This window comes from Capronia coronata, assembly GCF_000585585.1.
Source record: "Capronia coronata CBS 617.96 chromosome Unknown acBCG-supercont1.3, whole genome shotgun sequence".
In the NCBI taxonomy this organism is placed as follows: Eukaryota; Fungi; Ascomycota; class Eurotiomycetes; order Chaetothyriales; family Herpotrichiellaceae; genus Capronia; species Capronia coronata.
In genome coordinates, this window is record NW_006912895.1 from 1,875,743 (window position 1) to 1,889,954 (window position 14,212).

General features: G+C 52.0%; 5 protein-coding genes across 5 annotated transcripts; 3 read left to right on the forward strand and 2 right to left on the reverse strand.

Moving 5' to 3' along the window:
* Positions 1-95: 95 nt before the first annotated feature.
* Positions 96-1,079, forward strand: A1O1_03994 (uncharacterized protein; the record flags this gene model as incomplete). Its single annotated transcript, XM_007724892.1, has 1 exon — positions 96-1,079. The coding sequence occupies one exon, from the start codon at positions 96-98 to the stop codon at positions 1,077-1,079; it is 984 nt and encodes a 327-aa protein (XP_007723082.1).
* Positions 1,080-1,829: 750 nt separating this feature from the next.
* On the forward strand, positions 1,830-3,376 carry A1O1_03995 (uncharacterized protein; the record flags this gene model as incomplete). The annotated part of the gene is made up of 2 exons (XM_007724893.1): positions 1,830-2,477; positions 2,555-3,376. 2 exons carry the CDS (start codon positions 1,830-1,832, stop codon positions 3,374-3,376), a joined length of 1,470 nt encoding a protein of 489 aa, XP_007723083.1.
* A 1,885-nt stretch (positions 3,377-5,261) lies between these two features.
* A1O1_03996 (uncharacterized protein) lies at positions 5,262-6,348 on the forward strand (the record flags this gene model as incomplete). The annotated part of the gene is made up of 3 exons (XM_007724894.1): positions 5,262-5,609; positions 5,662-6,115; positions 6,167-6,348. 3 exons carry the CDS (start codon positions 5,262-5,264, stop codon positions 6,346-6,348), a joined length of 984 nt encoding a protein of 327 aa, XP_007723084.1.
* A 2,417-nt stretch (positions 6,349-8,765) lies between these two features.
* On the reverse strand, positions 8,766-10,136 carry A1O1_03997 (uncharacterized protein; the record flags this gene model as incomplete). The annotated part of the gene is made up of 1 exon (XM_007724895.1): positions 8,766-10,136. One exon carries the CDS (start codon positions 10,134-10,136, stop codon positions 8,766-8,768), a length of 1,371 nt encoding a protein of 456 aa, XP_007723085.1.
* A 1,683-nt stretch (positions 10,137-11,819) lies between these two features.
* On the reverse strand, positions 11,820-13,507 carry A1O1_03998 (uncharacterized protein; the record flags this gene model as incomplete). Its single annotated transcript, XM_007724896.1, has 5 exons — positions 11,820-12,064; positions 12,206-12,333; positions 12,462-12,857; positions 12,942-13,324; positions 13,421-13,507. The coding sequence occupies 5 exons, from the start codon at positions 13,505-13,507 to the stop codon at positions 11,820-11,822; spliced, it is 1,239 nt and encodes a 412-aa protein (XP_007723086.1).
* Positions 13,508-14,212: the final 705 nt, after the last annotated feature.

A 14,212-nucleotide genomic window follows, 5' to 3' on the forward strand; every position in this document is an offset into this window, starting at 1 on the left:
GTTGCACGCCAGCACTGTGCACGCAAGTTGCTCTCTTCATTCTCACTTCTCTTGAAACTCTCTCCTACGACAGCTGACTCGTCGATCTCCTCACCATGGGAGCAGTATTCACCCAGCTATACCCGCCCCGGCCCACCTTCACCGAGAAGGATGTTCCTTCCCTGGTCGGCAAGGTATTTATCGTGACTGGAGGAAATGCCGGTGTCGGGCTCGAGCTCGTCAAGATGCTCTATCTGAAAGGCGGCACGGTCTACATTGCGGGCCGATCTGCATCAAGAATCGCGGCCGAGATCGAAGCAATGAGTGCCATCCCCACCGATACCCCTGGAAAGCTCAAGAGTCTCATCGTCGACCTCAACGATCTATCTACGGTCTCTCCGTGTGTCTCCGAGTTCCTGGCCCAAGAATCCCGCCTCGACGTTCTCTGGAACAATGCAGGAGTCGCGCAACCACCCACCGGCGCAGGCACATCCGATGGCATTGAAGCCATCATGCGCATCAATTGCCTGGGTGCTTTTCTGTTGACCAAGATGCTGTTGCCTGTCCTGATCAAGACGGCACAAAGTTCACCCGGAGGCAGCGTGCGCATAGTGTTCACGTCTTCTGGTATCATTGACATGTCCGGCCCCCCAGGCGGCATCGATCTCGCCGAGCTTGTCCCCGGAAACTATTCGAAAGACGCTTCTCGCAACTACAGCGCCTCCAAGGCCGGCAACTGGTTCTTGGCGTCGGAGTTCGACAAGAGGATCCGCGAGCACGGAATCGTGTCCGTGGCTCAGAGTCCCGGGACTTTGAGAACCAAGGGTTGGGATAGAGCGCCGTGGTCAATAAAGGTCTCAATGGCCTTGTTCATGCACGAGCCTAAGATGGGCGCTTTGACTGAGCTATGGGCTGGGCTGAGTCCTGATGTGAAGCTCGAGGATGGGGGCAGGTTTGCTATACCCTGGGGTAGATGGCATCCCAGTCCAAACAAGGAGATCCTCCAGAGCCTAAAGACCAAAGAAGAGGGAGGCACAGGTCTCGCGGCCCAGTTTTGGCAATGGTGTGAAGAGCACACAAAGCAATATGCCAATCTTTAGTTGCTGTCGATAACCTTCTCGTTATACCTTGGCCGCGCAGCCATGTTGGGATGGTGATGGAGATGCGTTCTTCCGAGACTTTCAAGTTGAAGATAGTATAAGAATGGAATGACGAGAGTCAAAACTGTATCTAATCAGCATGATGCCGAATGTTGCCAACGAATGACTCTCCCGTTCCACAGCCTTGTCAACAAACGATCCTGAGAAGGGAAGGTGACTCTGATTGTGGATCAATCTCGTCCAATACCCATGATAAGCAGCATCATATAGGAGCGTATGCCACAGTTACCAATTGGCATGGAGCAGAGTGGACTGGTTATTGGATGTGGCAGACTGGCGAGACGTCTAGACGTCGATAACTAAATCACGCCATATCCAGCCGCGATGATGCAGCCACCAACCACTCCTTTTCATTTGCTGATGACTGCCCCAGACCCCAGCTTCATGAACACCGATGACACTGATGAGATGTTGTATCTGCATCATCTCTATGTCGCCATGCCAAGGTAGGCAAGATGTTATGATATCGAATATGCAGCTATATCCCTACATATATAAACAACAGAGAGACCAAATGCTGATATGTTCTATTGCGTTGCTGCTGTCCATTTACATTGCAAGCTCTCTTCAATACAAGCAGCGTGCATAAGTTGATAGGGAAATCCTTGGAGCCCTGATCGTGTATAGTCAGAGCGACAGGCTTGCGTCCTCACAACTTCCCGGCATCTTCGATCCTGGACCACCGAGGCCATGGCGTCGTCAGTTGAAAAGGATGTCCTGTCTATCCCCGAACTGCCTCCAGAGGAGAAAGAGTTGAATTTGAATGCCGGTCCTGTCGAAAAGACAGTCCCAGCGGAAAGTATCAATGAACGATCTCTCATCAGAAAACTCGACCTCACCATTCTCCCGGCTTTGACGTTGTTGTATCTCCTCTCTTTCCTGGACAGGAGCAATGTCGGCAATGCTCGGATTGAAGGCCTGGCCAAAGACCTGCACATGACTGGCGACGAGTACCTCACCGGGTTGACGCTCTACTTCATCGGCTACGTGTTATTCGAAATCCCCTGTAACATCGTCTTGAAGCTCTGGACGCCGCGGGCCTGGTTGCCTACATTGACTCTGTTATGGGGCGTCGTTGCCACCCTGATGGGCGTCACACAGTCCCGCGACGGCTTCTATGTGGTCCGTTTCTTCCTCGGCGTCACCGAGTCAGGACTGTTCCCCGGCATTGTGTTTTATCTGTCAATGTGGTACCAGCGCAACGAGCGCCACTTTCGCGTGGCGTTATTCTTCAGTGCCGCGTCGTTGGCGGGAGCGTTTGGCGGTATTCTGGCTTGGGGGATTGGCCATATGCGCGGAGTCGGAGGGTATAATGGATGGAGATGGATATTCATTCTTGTAAGTCTCAGCCTGGCTACTCGAAGGGTGTATGGTCGAATAGATGAACGAATGAATGCTGACAGTCTGACTTCCAGGAAGGCTTGCTGACTGTCGTCGTGGCTGCGGGCTCTTATTTTTTCGTCCATAATTACCCCAGTACAGCGAAATTCCTCACCGACGCTGAGCGCGATTTCATCCAGCAACGCCTCAAGGACGACAGTGACGCCACCCAAGACGAGGGTTTCGCGTGGAGGAACGTTCGCAAAGCCCTCACCGATATCAAGTGCTACCTGTATGCACTGGGCTTCCACACCCTCTCGCTGCCACTGTACACGCTGTCACTGTTCTTGCCGTCGATCATCACCTCGCTGGGCTATACTTCGGCGCAGGCCCAGCTGATGACAATCCCGCCGTACGCCATTGCATTCATCCTCACGCTCACGCTGGCGTTACTCTCTGAGAAATACCGTCGGCGTGCCCCGTTCGTCCTCGGTTCATCGTCTCTGGCTATTATCGGATATATCTTGCTGTTGTCCGACCATCGTCCAGGGGTCTCGTATCTGGGCACTATCTTTGCCGCCGCAGGAATCTATCCTGCCGTAGCCCTGACCCTGGCTTGGCCGGCTAACAACGTGAGCGGCCAGACGAAGCGTGCGATCGCTAACGCCCTTCAGATCTCAATCGGGAATCTCGGTGCGGTTCTGGGAACCCAGCTTTATCGGACGGAGACGGCACCGCGGTATTACCTGGGCCACTCGTTCGCGTTGGGATATATGGTTGCGAACCTGCTGGTCACGACTACGCTGTGGTGGGTTCTGAAGAGAGACAACGACCGAAAGGAGAACACGTCGCATGATATCGCTCCCGATGAGCCGTGGATGGGTGACGAGGATCCGAGATGGCGATTCCATTTGTAGAGAACAGCATGCCGTGAACAACTACCAGAAATCAACCATTTCTGTCAAAATGGACATGAATAGCTTTCCCAGTGCAAGAGGCCTCGCTTATTCATTGCATCAGGTCCATCTGCAACGAGGCTAGAGGGGATCAGAAACGTATAATCTTAGGATCGAGGGCCCTCCGTCCCTCAGTCCGGGCATGCGGTTTGTCATGTAATGATGGGTGAGAGTCAAGTCGTGAGGGCAACGCTACCTGCAGTGTAGATGTAGATACCGTTCAATCTAGGAAGGACGTTCCTCCCCCTGACGCAGCCTTGGCATGATTGCGCGGCGAGGTTGAGGCGGCGAGGGATTGCGGTGTGGCACTGGCGTAGAAAACGCAGTAGTGCTAGTTAGTGTTCAAGTTAACTGCAACGTCAAGCGTCGAAGACAGTCGGCATTGCCTTATTGACCTTAGCATCTCACTTTTCGGAACAAGTAGGATGTCTGGAATATGTTGACCAACTCATTCACCTTTGCCTTCTTGAAGCCCACATTCGAATGTGGTTATGCGCAATGCTCTGATGCCTTCTGTGGTATGCCAAACCAGTCGCGGCGTCCTTCGAGCCAAAGAGTGCACCCTTCAGTCTGAGCTCTTGTGGGATGGTACCTGCCGTTAGATGGAATGGTCCAAGAGGTGGAGTTTCAGCGGGTTGTGCTCGACACATCCTCCCTCGCTTTTTTGTCGTGTGAGTGATGAGCTCGATCTGGCCGGCCAGAACGCAGAGCGCCCGTTGCCGAAAGATCACAGATGCAAAAGAAGGTAAAGTGGAATAATGTAAGGGAGAATCTTAAAGCAATGTTCGATCCAGCGCTTTGTCTGCCTTCACTTAACTTGCTGGAGCACCGCAAGGCAATGACTGGTCAATTCGCAAACCAAGAGCGCGGTGAGTGTTCGTTGATTTATCCTTGGCTCCCACAAAACAACGCACATCACGGGGTGTTCGAATCCCGTACTTGACAACAAAAGATCCTTTTTGGTCGAGAGACAAAAACTCTAATCCGCGGCCCTACCACTCGCGGGGTGGTAGAGGGCGAATCGAGGGAAACCCCCTAGTCGAAGAAGGGGATTCTTTTATTCCGAGGTAGCGTCAGGTGCAACTCCCATACATTCCCCCTAGGCAGGTAAGGGGGCTGGACCCCTAAGGGCCCGCGGGACCGCTATTCGACTCTGCTGGTATGATCTGGACTAGCACACAGATCACAACAGGTACGTCGGTAGCGGCGGCCTTTTAGTGAGAGCTCGCGGCTAGTACAGCTCTCACTTAGGACCAGTTGCCAACTGCCCCATGGCGGGTGACTTGGTCTTGCCCTGACCTTACCATGGGGATTGTTGGGGGAATTTCTGCAAACAAAAATCGTAACTGTCCATTTATTCCGCTGGGTGCTTGGCGCAGGTGTTGTGATGTGGTTCTGCGGTGGTAGAGTCCTCCCGCATACACTGTCACGTTTTCCCGAAACCTTCTTTCGCACTATCAGGCTTAACCAGTCGTTCTGCTCGAACGGCTGTGCTCTATGGTCACGGCTGTTTCCTGGATGCTGACCACCGTGGCTTGACAACTACCTAAATATGCTGAAAATTCCTTGGCTGTCCTGTTCAGCACGTTGCATTCCGCGAATACTAGATTTTATATCAACAATGAATCTGGTCTGCACTACCAGCTGCTCTTGTATGAATCATGCCTTGCGTAGGACCACAAGGCTGCCAGTGTTTGATATTGGCATAAAAGCACCTGTGCTCCACCCCACCAAATCCTATGTTCCTCCGTATCCTCCGACAGCACTTCTAATGAGGCCACGCTGGATCAGCAACTCGATGAACTTACATTCTCTTTCAGACCCAACACAGGCTTCAGTATTAGCGATGCGTTTCTTGAAATTGTTGGCGCTGACAGCGTTGTCTTGGACCGCTGTCGCCGCCAAAAAGGCAACAACGAATAGATTCGACACCTATTTCTCCAAACAAGCTTCCTCCGCACCCTTTGAATTGGACGAGAAAGGATACAATGAGTTGACAGCCACGCCTCGCGACTACTCCTTAGCCGTCCTTCTCACAGCTCGAGATGCGAGATACGCATGTGGTCTGTGTCGAGAATTTGATCCGGAATGGAGTATACTGGGTCGCAGCTGGCAGAAGGGTGACCGCAACGGAGCACACAGAATGCTCCTGAGCACGGTTGACTTCGACAATGGCAGAAATATCTTCATGAAGGTATATCAAAAGCTCAACCTGCGTAGAGAACTTCACTAAACTGGCGCGACAGCTTCAACTTCAAACCGCTCCCGTACTCCTGTTCTTCCCTCCCACTGTGGGACCGCATGCAAAGCCAGATGGCCAGCCTCTCCGCCTTGAGTTCCTTGGTCCTCAGACAGCAGACAGCGTCCGTAGCTGGCTATTGCGGCATCTTCCTCCTGGCGAATACCCTCCTATCTCCCGGCCTATCAACTATGCAAGAATCGGGGCCTCAATCACCATCCTGCTGGGAGCGTTCACGTTCATTACCGTGGCATACCCATACGTGTTGCCCGTGGTCCAAAACCGAACATTATGGGCCGGCATAAGCTTGATTTTGATCTTGCTCTTCACCAGTGGACACATGTTCAATCATATCCGAAAAGTGCCTTACGTTGCCGGGAATGGGCGCGGCGGTATCGCCTATTTCGCTCCGGGATTTCAGAACCAATATGGCATGGAGACCCAGATTGTGGCAGCTATGTGTAAGTCATCCTCGGAAATTAGACAGTCGGAGACCTGCTGATGTGCCACAGATGCCTTGCTTTCTTTCGCAACGATCAGCCTGGCCCTCAAAGTACCGCGCATCAAAGACCCGCGAACCCAACAAATTGCTGTCATCATCTGGGCATCAGTACTTTTTGGGATGTACAGCTTCTTACTCAGTGTTTTCAGAGTCAAGAATGGTGGATATCCTTTCTGGCTGCCACCGTTCTAGGTTGGATGTACCGACGGCGGATATTATTGTATCGGCAATACGAGAGGCTGGCATACGGAGTGAACCTGTACAAAATGTCTGATGAGCTTTCTAGAGAGGCAACAAAATAAAAATGAAAAGTATTCGCCCCCAGACTGGCTTCAGAGCGACTTCATCAAGTTGGGCGCGTCGTCCTGAATTGGTCAGCCTTGCGACTTTGTCCAACCTTGTCGAACTTGGGGAACAATGACAGGGAAGTACTTCTGCTTGCGGCTCCCTCCCTGTGGAAAGAGGTGAGCAAGGCAATCTCTAGTTCAAAAGCCGAATGAAGAGGCAGGGCTCAAAGGTGACGGCCTGACCCCGGACGCATCTGCGGCGCAGCGAATGCGGCTCACGTCCAATAGTATTCCACCCCTTACACCGCCACGCTTCAGGTCCAGGGGCAGACGTGCATCTTTGAGCGTCGCCTGTCACTCAGCCTCCATCTGCTTTTGTGGCGGAGTCGGGCCATGAGCAACCTGATCGTCTAATAAGAGTCCTTAATATCTTCTGGTCTCCTTGAGGGCATTGACTTCCATATGTTTATACTCGAGGTCGGATTGAGGCCGTGTTGACTGCAAAATGTCCTCATTACCGGATCTTCCAGATGTCTTGAAGGCCTGCAATGATGCATACTTCAGGTTCATCACGGATCAACATTTGCTTCTCGATAACCCGCTCCGGCTGTTGGGGCCCTCGGGGCTTCAATGGCAGAAGAACCGCTCGGCCTGCTCTGATTTAATTCAGAATCAGAACTTACGAACCTGCTGGAACCATCACTGGGATTGCTGATCACCTCAAGTATCTGCTGCCTAACGCTTTGCAGACCTTGGACGATGGCACTCTGGCGGAATACTGGAAAGCGCTTACACAAGACTCTAAGACATATCACTACGGCACGATGACCGCCAACCTATTCCCATACCTACTCGGTGATTTGGGACCTGTTGTCGGAATAATTGGGACCCGTGCTCCTCTGCTTTCGAAGATTGGCAGGATCCATGGTACATTGGGTATACGCATTCCAGCCTCAATTTGTCTCAACCATGCGAAAACGTCTACGAGTTCTGGCAGCTGTACATATCTGCTCCCATACCCGGCTTTCATGGATGGAGCCACCCAGCCAACGATGCTTACAACTTGCCCATCTGGTCGAATACTTCGGATGCTGTCCGTCATTTTCGGACCTTTCTAAATCCTTCCTACTCAACAAAGCCTGACTGGGAGGCCGAGCTGGCTTTGAGCAAAGTCATCTTGCAGCCGAGCTTCATTCGAGAAGCCACGCAGGCGGCAGAGTCATGCGCACCAGAGTACTGTCGAAACCTGAAATTTGGAGGCAATGCCGACATCGCCGGGAAAGGGGTCTGTGGTTCATGTTCAACCAAGCCTGTTCATGTGCTGACAACGCTTCAGGCCCTTATTGTGTACTGCCTGATCGCGTCGATCACAACACTAATTCATATTTATTTGACGATCTCACGGCTCAAATCTTCGTACCTTGGACGATGGAAAGGAGGAGATCCCGCGTGGGACGAGCCACCTTGAACGCCTCACTTTCATTCTTCGACATTTTGACCTTCTTCTCCCTCATGTCATGTGTCGCCAACATGGGGTACTCGAGCCGAGAGGATACCCTGTATGAAAAGGATATCTCCATTCTTGTGGTCCTTCTTTCCTGCACTGCCACCGCCACGCTAGCTTCGCTCATTATTGAATTCACTGAGACCAGAAGCGCAATGCTAGTACGTGTGCTCTGTTCAACGACTGCCTTCATCCTCGGAGTGCGCATCACAACGGAGTTCATAGGCACTACCTCTTCGAACCGCTCTCTGAAGGATTTCTACTGCTACGGAGCGCAGCAGAAGCTGCAATATCTCGTTCCGTTCTTGACAATGTTCCATCTCGCTTATGGCGGCATTTTTATCCTCGAGAACTGTCTTCCAATCTGGATCCACATGCTTAGATCTATCTCACCCAGCCCATCAACCAGTGTGTGGAACAAATTGGAATGGCTTCTGAGTCGGATCCGGCCAGCGACAAGAGTTACCTCTGATATTGTTGCACTGACATTCATGTGGATGGACTTTTGGTTCGTCGCCGTCATACGCACGGAAGCCAGTTTCATTTTCGGCCCGTGGTACGAGGACAACGACATGGGCTACGGTCAGATTCTTGCATGTGGCTTCTGCCTACAGCCCGTTGCTCAATGGCTGTTTCTCCTCTTCAGGGCGGACGATGATTAAGCTCACTTTGCGACGATTCAGTATTATTCTATTCAACTATTCTCCAATGGGGGATGCCATGCTTAACAGACGGATAAACCCCCACGCGGTCGCTGTTTCCCGAAACTCGCTTGAAACTCCCTCTTATGACGCCAATTTTATCTTCGGCAGCCGATATCACAGCCGTGGCCGCAAGGCGAAGGATGACTCCGACTTCAGCTTGAAATCATCCAGGCTGACGCTCGGAGCCTTCCCTTGCAAGACTTCTGACATGACGAACCCAGTGGCCAAGGACAAGGTGATGCCCCACGGACCGTGACCTGAAGCAACGTACAATCGTCCACCGGTCTTTGTCTTGATATCCCCGACTTCAGATATGATGGGGATACCACTTTCCGAGACGGGTCTGAAGCAAAGGCCTTCCCGAACAATTTCGAGATCGTCCCCGGCAGAAGCTCCGGTTTGCGTGCTTACCAGTTTGAAAGCCGTTTTCTTCAGATCATTCATGAGAGGCTCCTCCATCATTGCCTTGGACCCGCCCGCAAGCTCTGGCAAAAGATGGGCTTCGTTGTTCAGCCCTGCCACAAATATCTCCGGTCTGCCGTCTCTCGTTTGTCTCGCCATGGCCTCGGGGGAGTATTTCCAATCCGGTCCCGGCGGATAAAAGATCGAGTGGCTAGTTTCGACTTGTTGAGCAGACTCGTCGTCTTCCAGGATAGGTCGATTGTATCGAGGAGATCTGACCACGATACTGTATCCTGGCAGCGGCCGAATGCCAATACTCATCTTCTCACCCACCAGTGTCTGGAAGATCCGTGGAGTCCAGCAGCCACCCGAGATGACCACATCCTTGCAGGGGATTATCTCAGGTATAGGCTGACCAGTCTTGGCGCTGTGTTTCTGTACATGAAGCCCGACGATGCTTCCCTGGCTATCCTTCGCAAAAGCCACCGTCTTGGTACCCAGGTGCACTTCGACACCCCTTTCTTCGCAGCGTTGCAGCAGCCACTCGCACAACTGCCGCGGCTCGACCTGCGCACATCCAGACGGACTGGAGATCTTCTCGAGAACACCTCCCGCCGGAATATTTGTCCAGAGAGGCGACCCGTCCGGCCGAAGCAACGAATCGCGCTTGACATTCTTGTCGGAGCCCGAATTCGCCAGCGAACGCGACACATACGTGCGCGCGACCTCGGCTCTGCTTGTTCCGTGCAACAGCCAATCTTCACCTCGCACCTTCTTCCCGCCAGCTTCAGGCCCTTGCTCCATGACCAGACTGTAGCCATTGCTGGGTGTGTAACCCCACAGCTTGCGTCCGTTGTGGTCTTCAGCCAGCTGCCGATGCAGCAGGAAAGACAGTTCCGCGAGTGGCAGAACGCTTGGGCTGAACCAGTCACGGACGATATAGCCACCAGAGAACCCCGATGCTGAAAGAAAGAGGCTCTTCTCCGAGTCGACAATGATGACTTTCCTGCTAGGGTCCGCCAAAGTCGAATAATAGGCAATGGACAGCCCGACGATGCCTCCTCCGATTATGACTAGAGACATGGCGGGCAGAGAGGCACAGCAACGCGCTGGACTTCAGGTGTCGATGGCCAGAGATTGGTCTTGACCAGGGGCGCGATATCAACCTGAAAGCGTGTCTGACGATGTATACTATACTGATCGGCTTCTCAGAGTCTTTCCGGTTTTGCAGATGGGCCGACGACCTCTTTCTTCGGTATCGATGGTAGTCTACTCTAGTATGCGGAGTTCAACCCCCAGACAAGTGCCTCACTTAACGGCCTGGGACCTTCTTTATACGTAGTCCATAGATCCAGTCAACTGCTTTCCGCGGCCCTGTCCACAACAGAGAGCGCTCGGAGTCAACTGCCTTTCGCGCCCTTTCCCACAACAAAGACACCGCTCGGCACCCAAAGTGGAGTTGTGGGTCTTGATGTAGTCCCCATTTCTCAGGCCGTCGGTACCGGCGCTGAAATAATACCGTACCACGTGGTATTTCGCTGCTGAAAAAGTCTGTTTTGCCGACTTTCAACGATTCGGCTATCCGCACTGGCATACCTAAGGTAGTAAGGTAACTTACCTGGTACTGTGATTTGGTATCATTCACTTCCTACTCTCCACCAGAGACATACCTCTCGTCCTAAAAAAGACGCTCCTTATCAACTACCTATACCTACCTAGGTACCTGAGCTGACATTGTCTCAATGTGCTTCCTGATGTCACGTGTAGGTAAGTATTTAGTAGCGCCGTTATCAATACCATTGCGATACATCTAGTACTGTTGTACTGGTACATGACGCCGTACCTGTATATTTGTAAGCCCACTTATAACACAAGAAAGAAGTGGGAACCTCCTCCCAAAAGGTACCTCCTACTTGCTCCGATCAAGACGGTCCAGACGCCGAATCCACCACCATGGACAAAGGGTTCAGGCAGCTTGAATGGCTCCCAGACCCAGACCGTGATAGCCCAGCCTGTGGCCCCAAGTACCAAGTGAGGCATCTGCATGGATCCAAGCGCCCGCTACTAACCGGCAATTGATCCCTTTTAGAGCAAGGCTGTTGCCGACAAACCTTAGTAGGCAGTACTACTACTAGTCCACCGAGATTGTCGACCCTGCTTATCTCGGCAATATAGTGGCAGGGATGCGACGGCGACCACCTTGATTATTGATGATGCATTTCCGACGGCCGTATCTCGCGAGACGACAACAGCAAAAGGACACACATAGATAGATAAGAGCCGAGTAGTCTCATATAGGTAATTGAAACGTTCAATCAATCGATAAGGAGATCTATCCATCATAGTCCCAATTCATAGACGTCGAGAAGCCTAGAACCGAGTTTTGCCGCTGGAATCTGCAATCTGGCTGAGTCCTGGCGTCGGCTTATTACTATAGGTACGTATAGTAGACTGTCGTACCCAAGTTTTGGGTGTGGGAAAAATGACAAGATACCAAATTGACGGGGTTGATTGTAACCAGACTCCCTTACCTTATCGCATCTACTAGTACTTGTACTTGCAAAACCGTTGCATTTTACACTGCGCTTTTATTCAGCTGTTTCGAAATCATGTCATGTCATTTCATGTACGTATGTGCTTGCCTGCAGTGTGTATGCACAAACTACCTAGTTACTTTCTTCCCAGGATTTATCCATCGCCAGCTCTTCCAGTTTGTAAGACTCTCTTTCAAAAATCAACTCGTTCCATCACAAGACCCCGAGGCTTCTACAGGTGAGAAACCGGACCAGGAACCTTGTCTTGCCACTCCGCTGTGATGGCTTTATAGAGTGTCTCATCCGTAAGCACATCCAAACCGACAAGCGCCAAAGACTTGCCAATCATCACAGCGATATCGTGAGCCTCGTCTGTTCCCGCAGCACTCGCGAAGGATGCATGATGTGGTGAAATGCCTTCCGGGGCAGGGATATTGAAGTTGGCATGGAGGGTCGGCATCTCGTAGCTCACGTTTCCTTGCTTGAAGTCAGTATTTGAGGCGACATGACATCTGACAGATATAGTCACGACGAGAGGGAGGAAGAAACAGAGGAAAGGAGGGTTCGGTCCGATGAAAGATCGTCAGACTGCGTAGGAAGATGACTTTTCGCACTCACCAATGTCACTAGAAGCCGTGATCATCTGCGGTACAACCGCCAGGACGTCTTGTCCGTATTCTGCCATATGTGATTTCCATTGACCGCAGAGAGCATCGTTCAGCAGGACATCTGCGTAATATGGTTCACTGGAGCTCAGTGAGTAGGTGTCAGTCAACATGGACAGTGTCAAAGCGATGGGTATGTGATTCGACAAGCAGCTTAGAGGAGAGGAGAGGAGAGAAAGGCGCCGAGAGAAGAAAGTCTAAGTACGTACCTCTCAATGACCACTTCACAACCCGTAGCCAAAGCACCGGCCTGGACACACTTGACCACTCTCGCCGACAGGGCTTTCAGGGAGGCCACGGTGTCGGCTCTCGTGGAGAAGATGGCCTTTGTGCTGGCTGGAATGATGTTCGCTGCCTTAGGCGCGTCGGTGATGGCACAATGAATGCGATCGGTCCCGACCGTCTGTTGTCGAAGCATAGAAATGCCGTTGTAGGAAGCGACAAACGCATCGAGGGCGTTGATTCCATCCCATGGATTGGCGCCGGCGTGGGCATTTCGGCCTTTGAACTGGCAGAACATGCGTTCTCTCGCTAGCATGGGCACTCCGCCGATCCCAGCCAGAGCTTTGCCAATCGTGCCTGAAGATTTGCTGCTTGCTGGATGACTGCATCTCAAAAAGTCAGCCCCTGAGTCTTTCGTTTCTGGATTGCAAAGTTATGTCATGGTTTCTGGAATTTCAATGACTTACGCCATCAACGTGACTCCCACATCCTTGTATGCTCCGGATTTCAGGAGCTCCACTTTGCCGCCTCCGCCTTCTTCGGCGGGGGTGCCGAGCAGCTGCGCTCTTCCAGGCACGTTCAGCTTCTTCAAAGCATACGACAAGGCCAGAAACGCCGCCAGACTGCTGGTCGCGATCAGGTTGTGGCCGCAGGCATGCCCGATGTTGGGTAGAGCATCGTATTCGGCGTTGAAACTGACGAGACGGCCGCCTTGGCCGCTTCGTGCTTCGAAGCTTGTGTCCAGCCCGTACGCGTGGCGGGTGACTTCGAACCCCTGGCTCTCGAGAAAGTCGCAAATCGTGTCGTGTGCCTTGTGCTCTTTGAAGGCCGTTTCGGGATTTGACCAGATCTAACAGTAATCACGAACATGTTAGTTTGCATTGTTGCCAACGCTATCTCATGAAAGATAGCCACAGCGAGGTCGCATGCGAAGATTGATAAATACCTGATGATTGACCTGCCGTAGCTCTTTTGCAAGGCCCTTGAGAGATTCATCGACCATGTCCTTAACACTTGTGCTGGTGGAGGCCATCGTGGTGGTTGTCATCGTTGCTGTCGTTGTCTGCGTCGCCATTGTAAGGTGCAATAGAAGAGTCTTGGTGAGACAAGAGTCACGGTCTGCACGTGGAATCGGTCATAAATATGTATCAGACGACATGGTCCCATGGTTATCTCTTGAGCATTACGGTGAATACCGCTCTGAGATAAGTTATCGATGCGGCGACTGGTTGAAGCACTTGGGTATCGATCAATCTTGCATTGCAATGCTTCATTCGAATACTATCCGGGGAGGCGAGTCTGCAATGTGGGGTCATAGGAGCCGAGATAAGGTCCACTTTTGCCGACACAGCCAATCAGCACCGATAGTATATTGCCCATGCAACGCAGAGCCTTGCCGAGATATGACAATCGCTTCTCCCCAACCTCAAGGAAAAGCCCATGTCCGTCGAGCCCGACATGTCTCGTGTTGAGTCAAACTGCAGCACCCTAGCGCCGACTTTATCGCCTAATTGATGGCCAGAACGTAGGCGACCGCCTATCAGTATTCAAGTCGATATCAAAGCAAAAGATAAGCAAGCATTAGCACAGTCAAAACGCATCTCATCCGTGGAAAGGCTGTCGAGGGAATGATAGATTGTCGAGCTGAACATCAGAGAGATAAAAGACGCTTCGTTGCACCTTCGAAATCAGCATCTTGCACTCAAACAACTTCGACTCGATCTTGCTCAGAGACGAA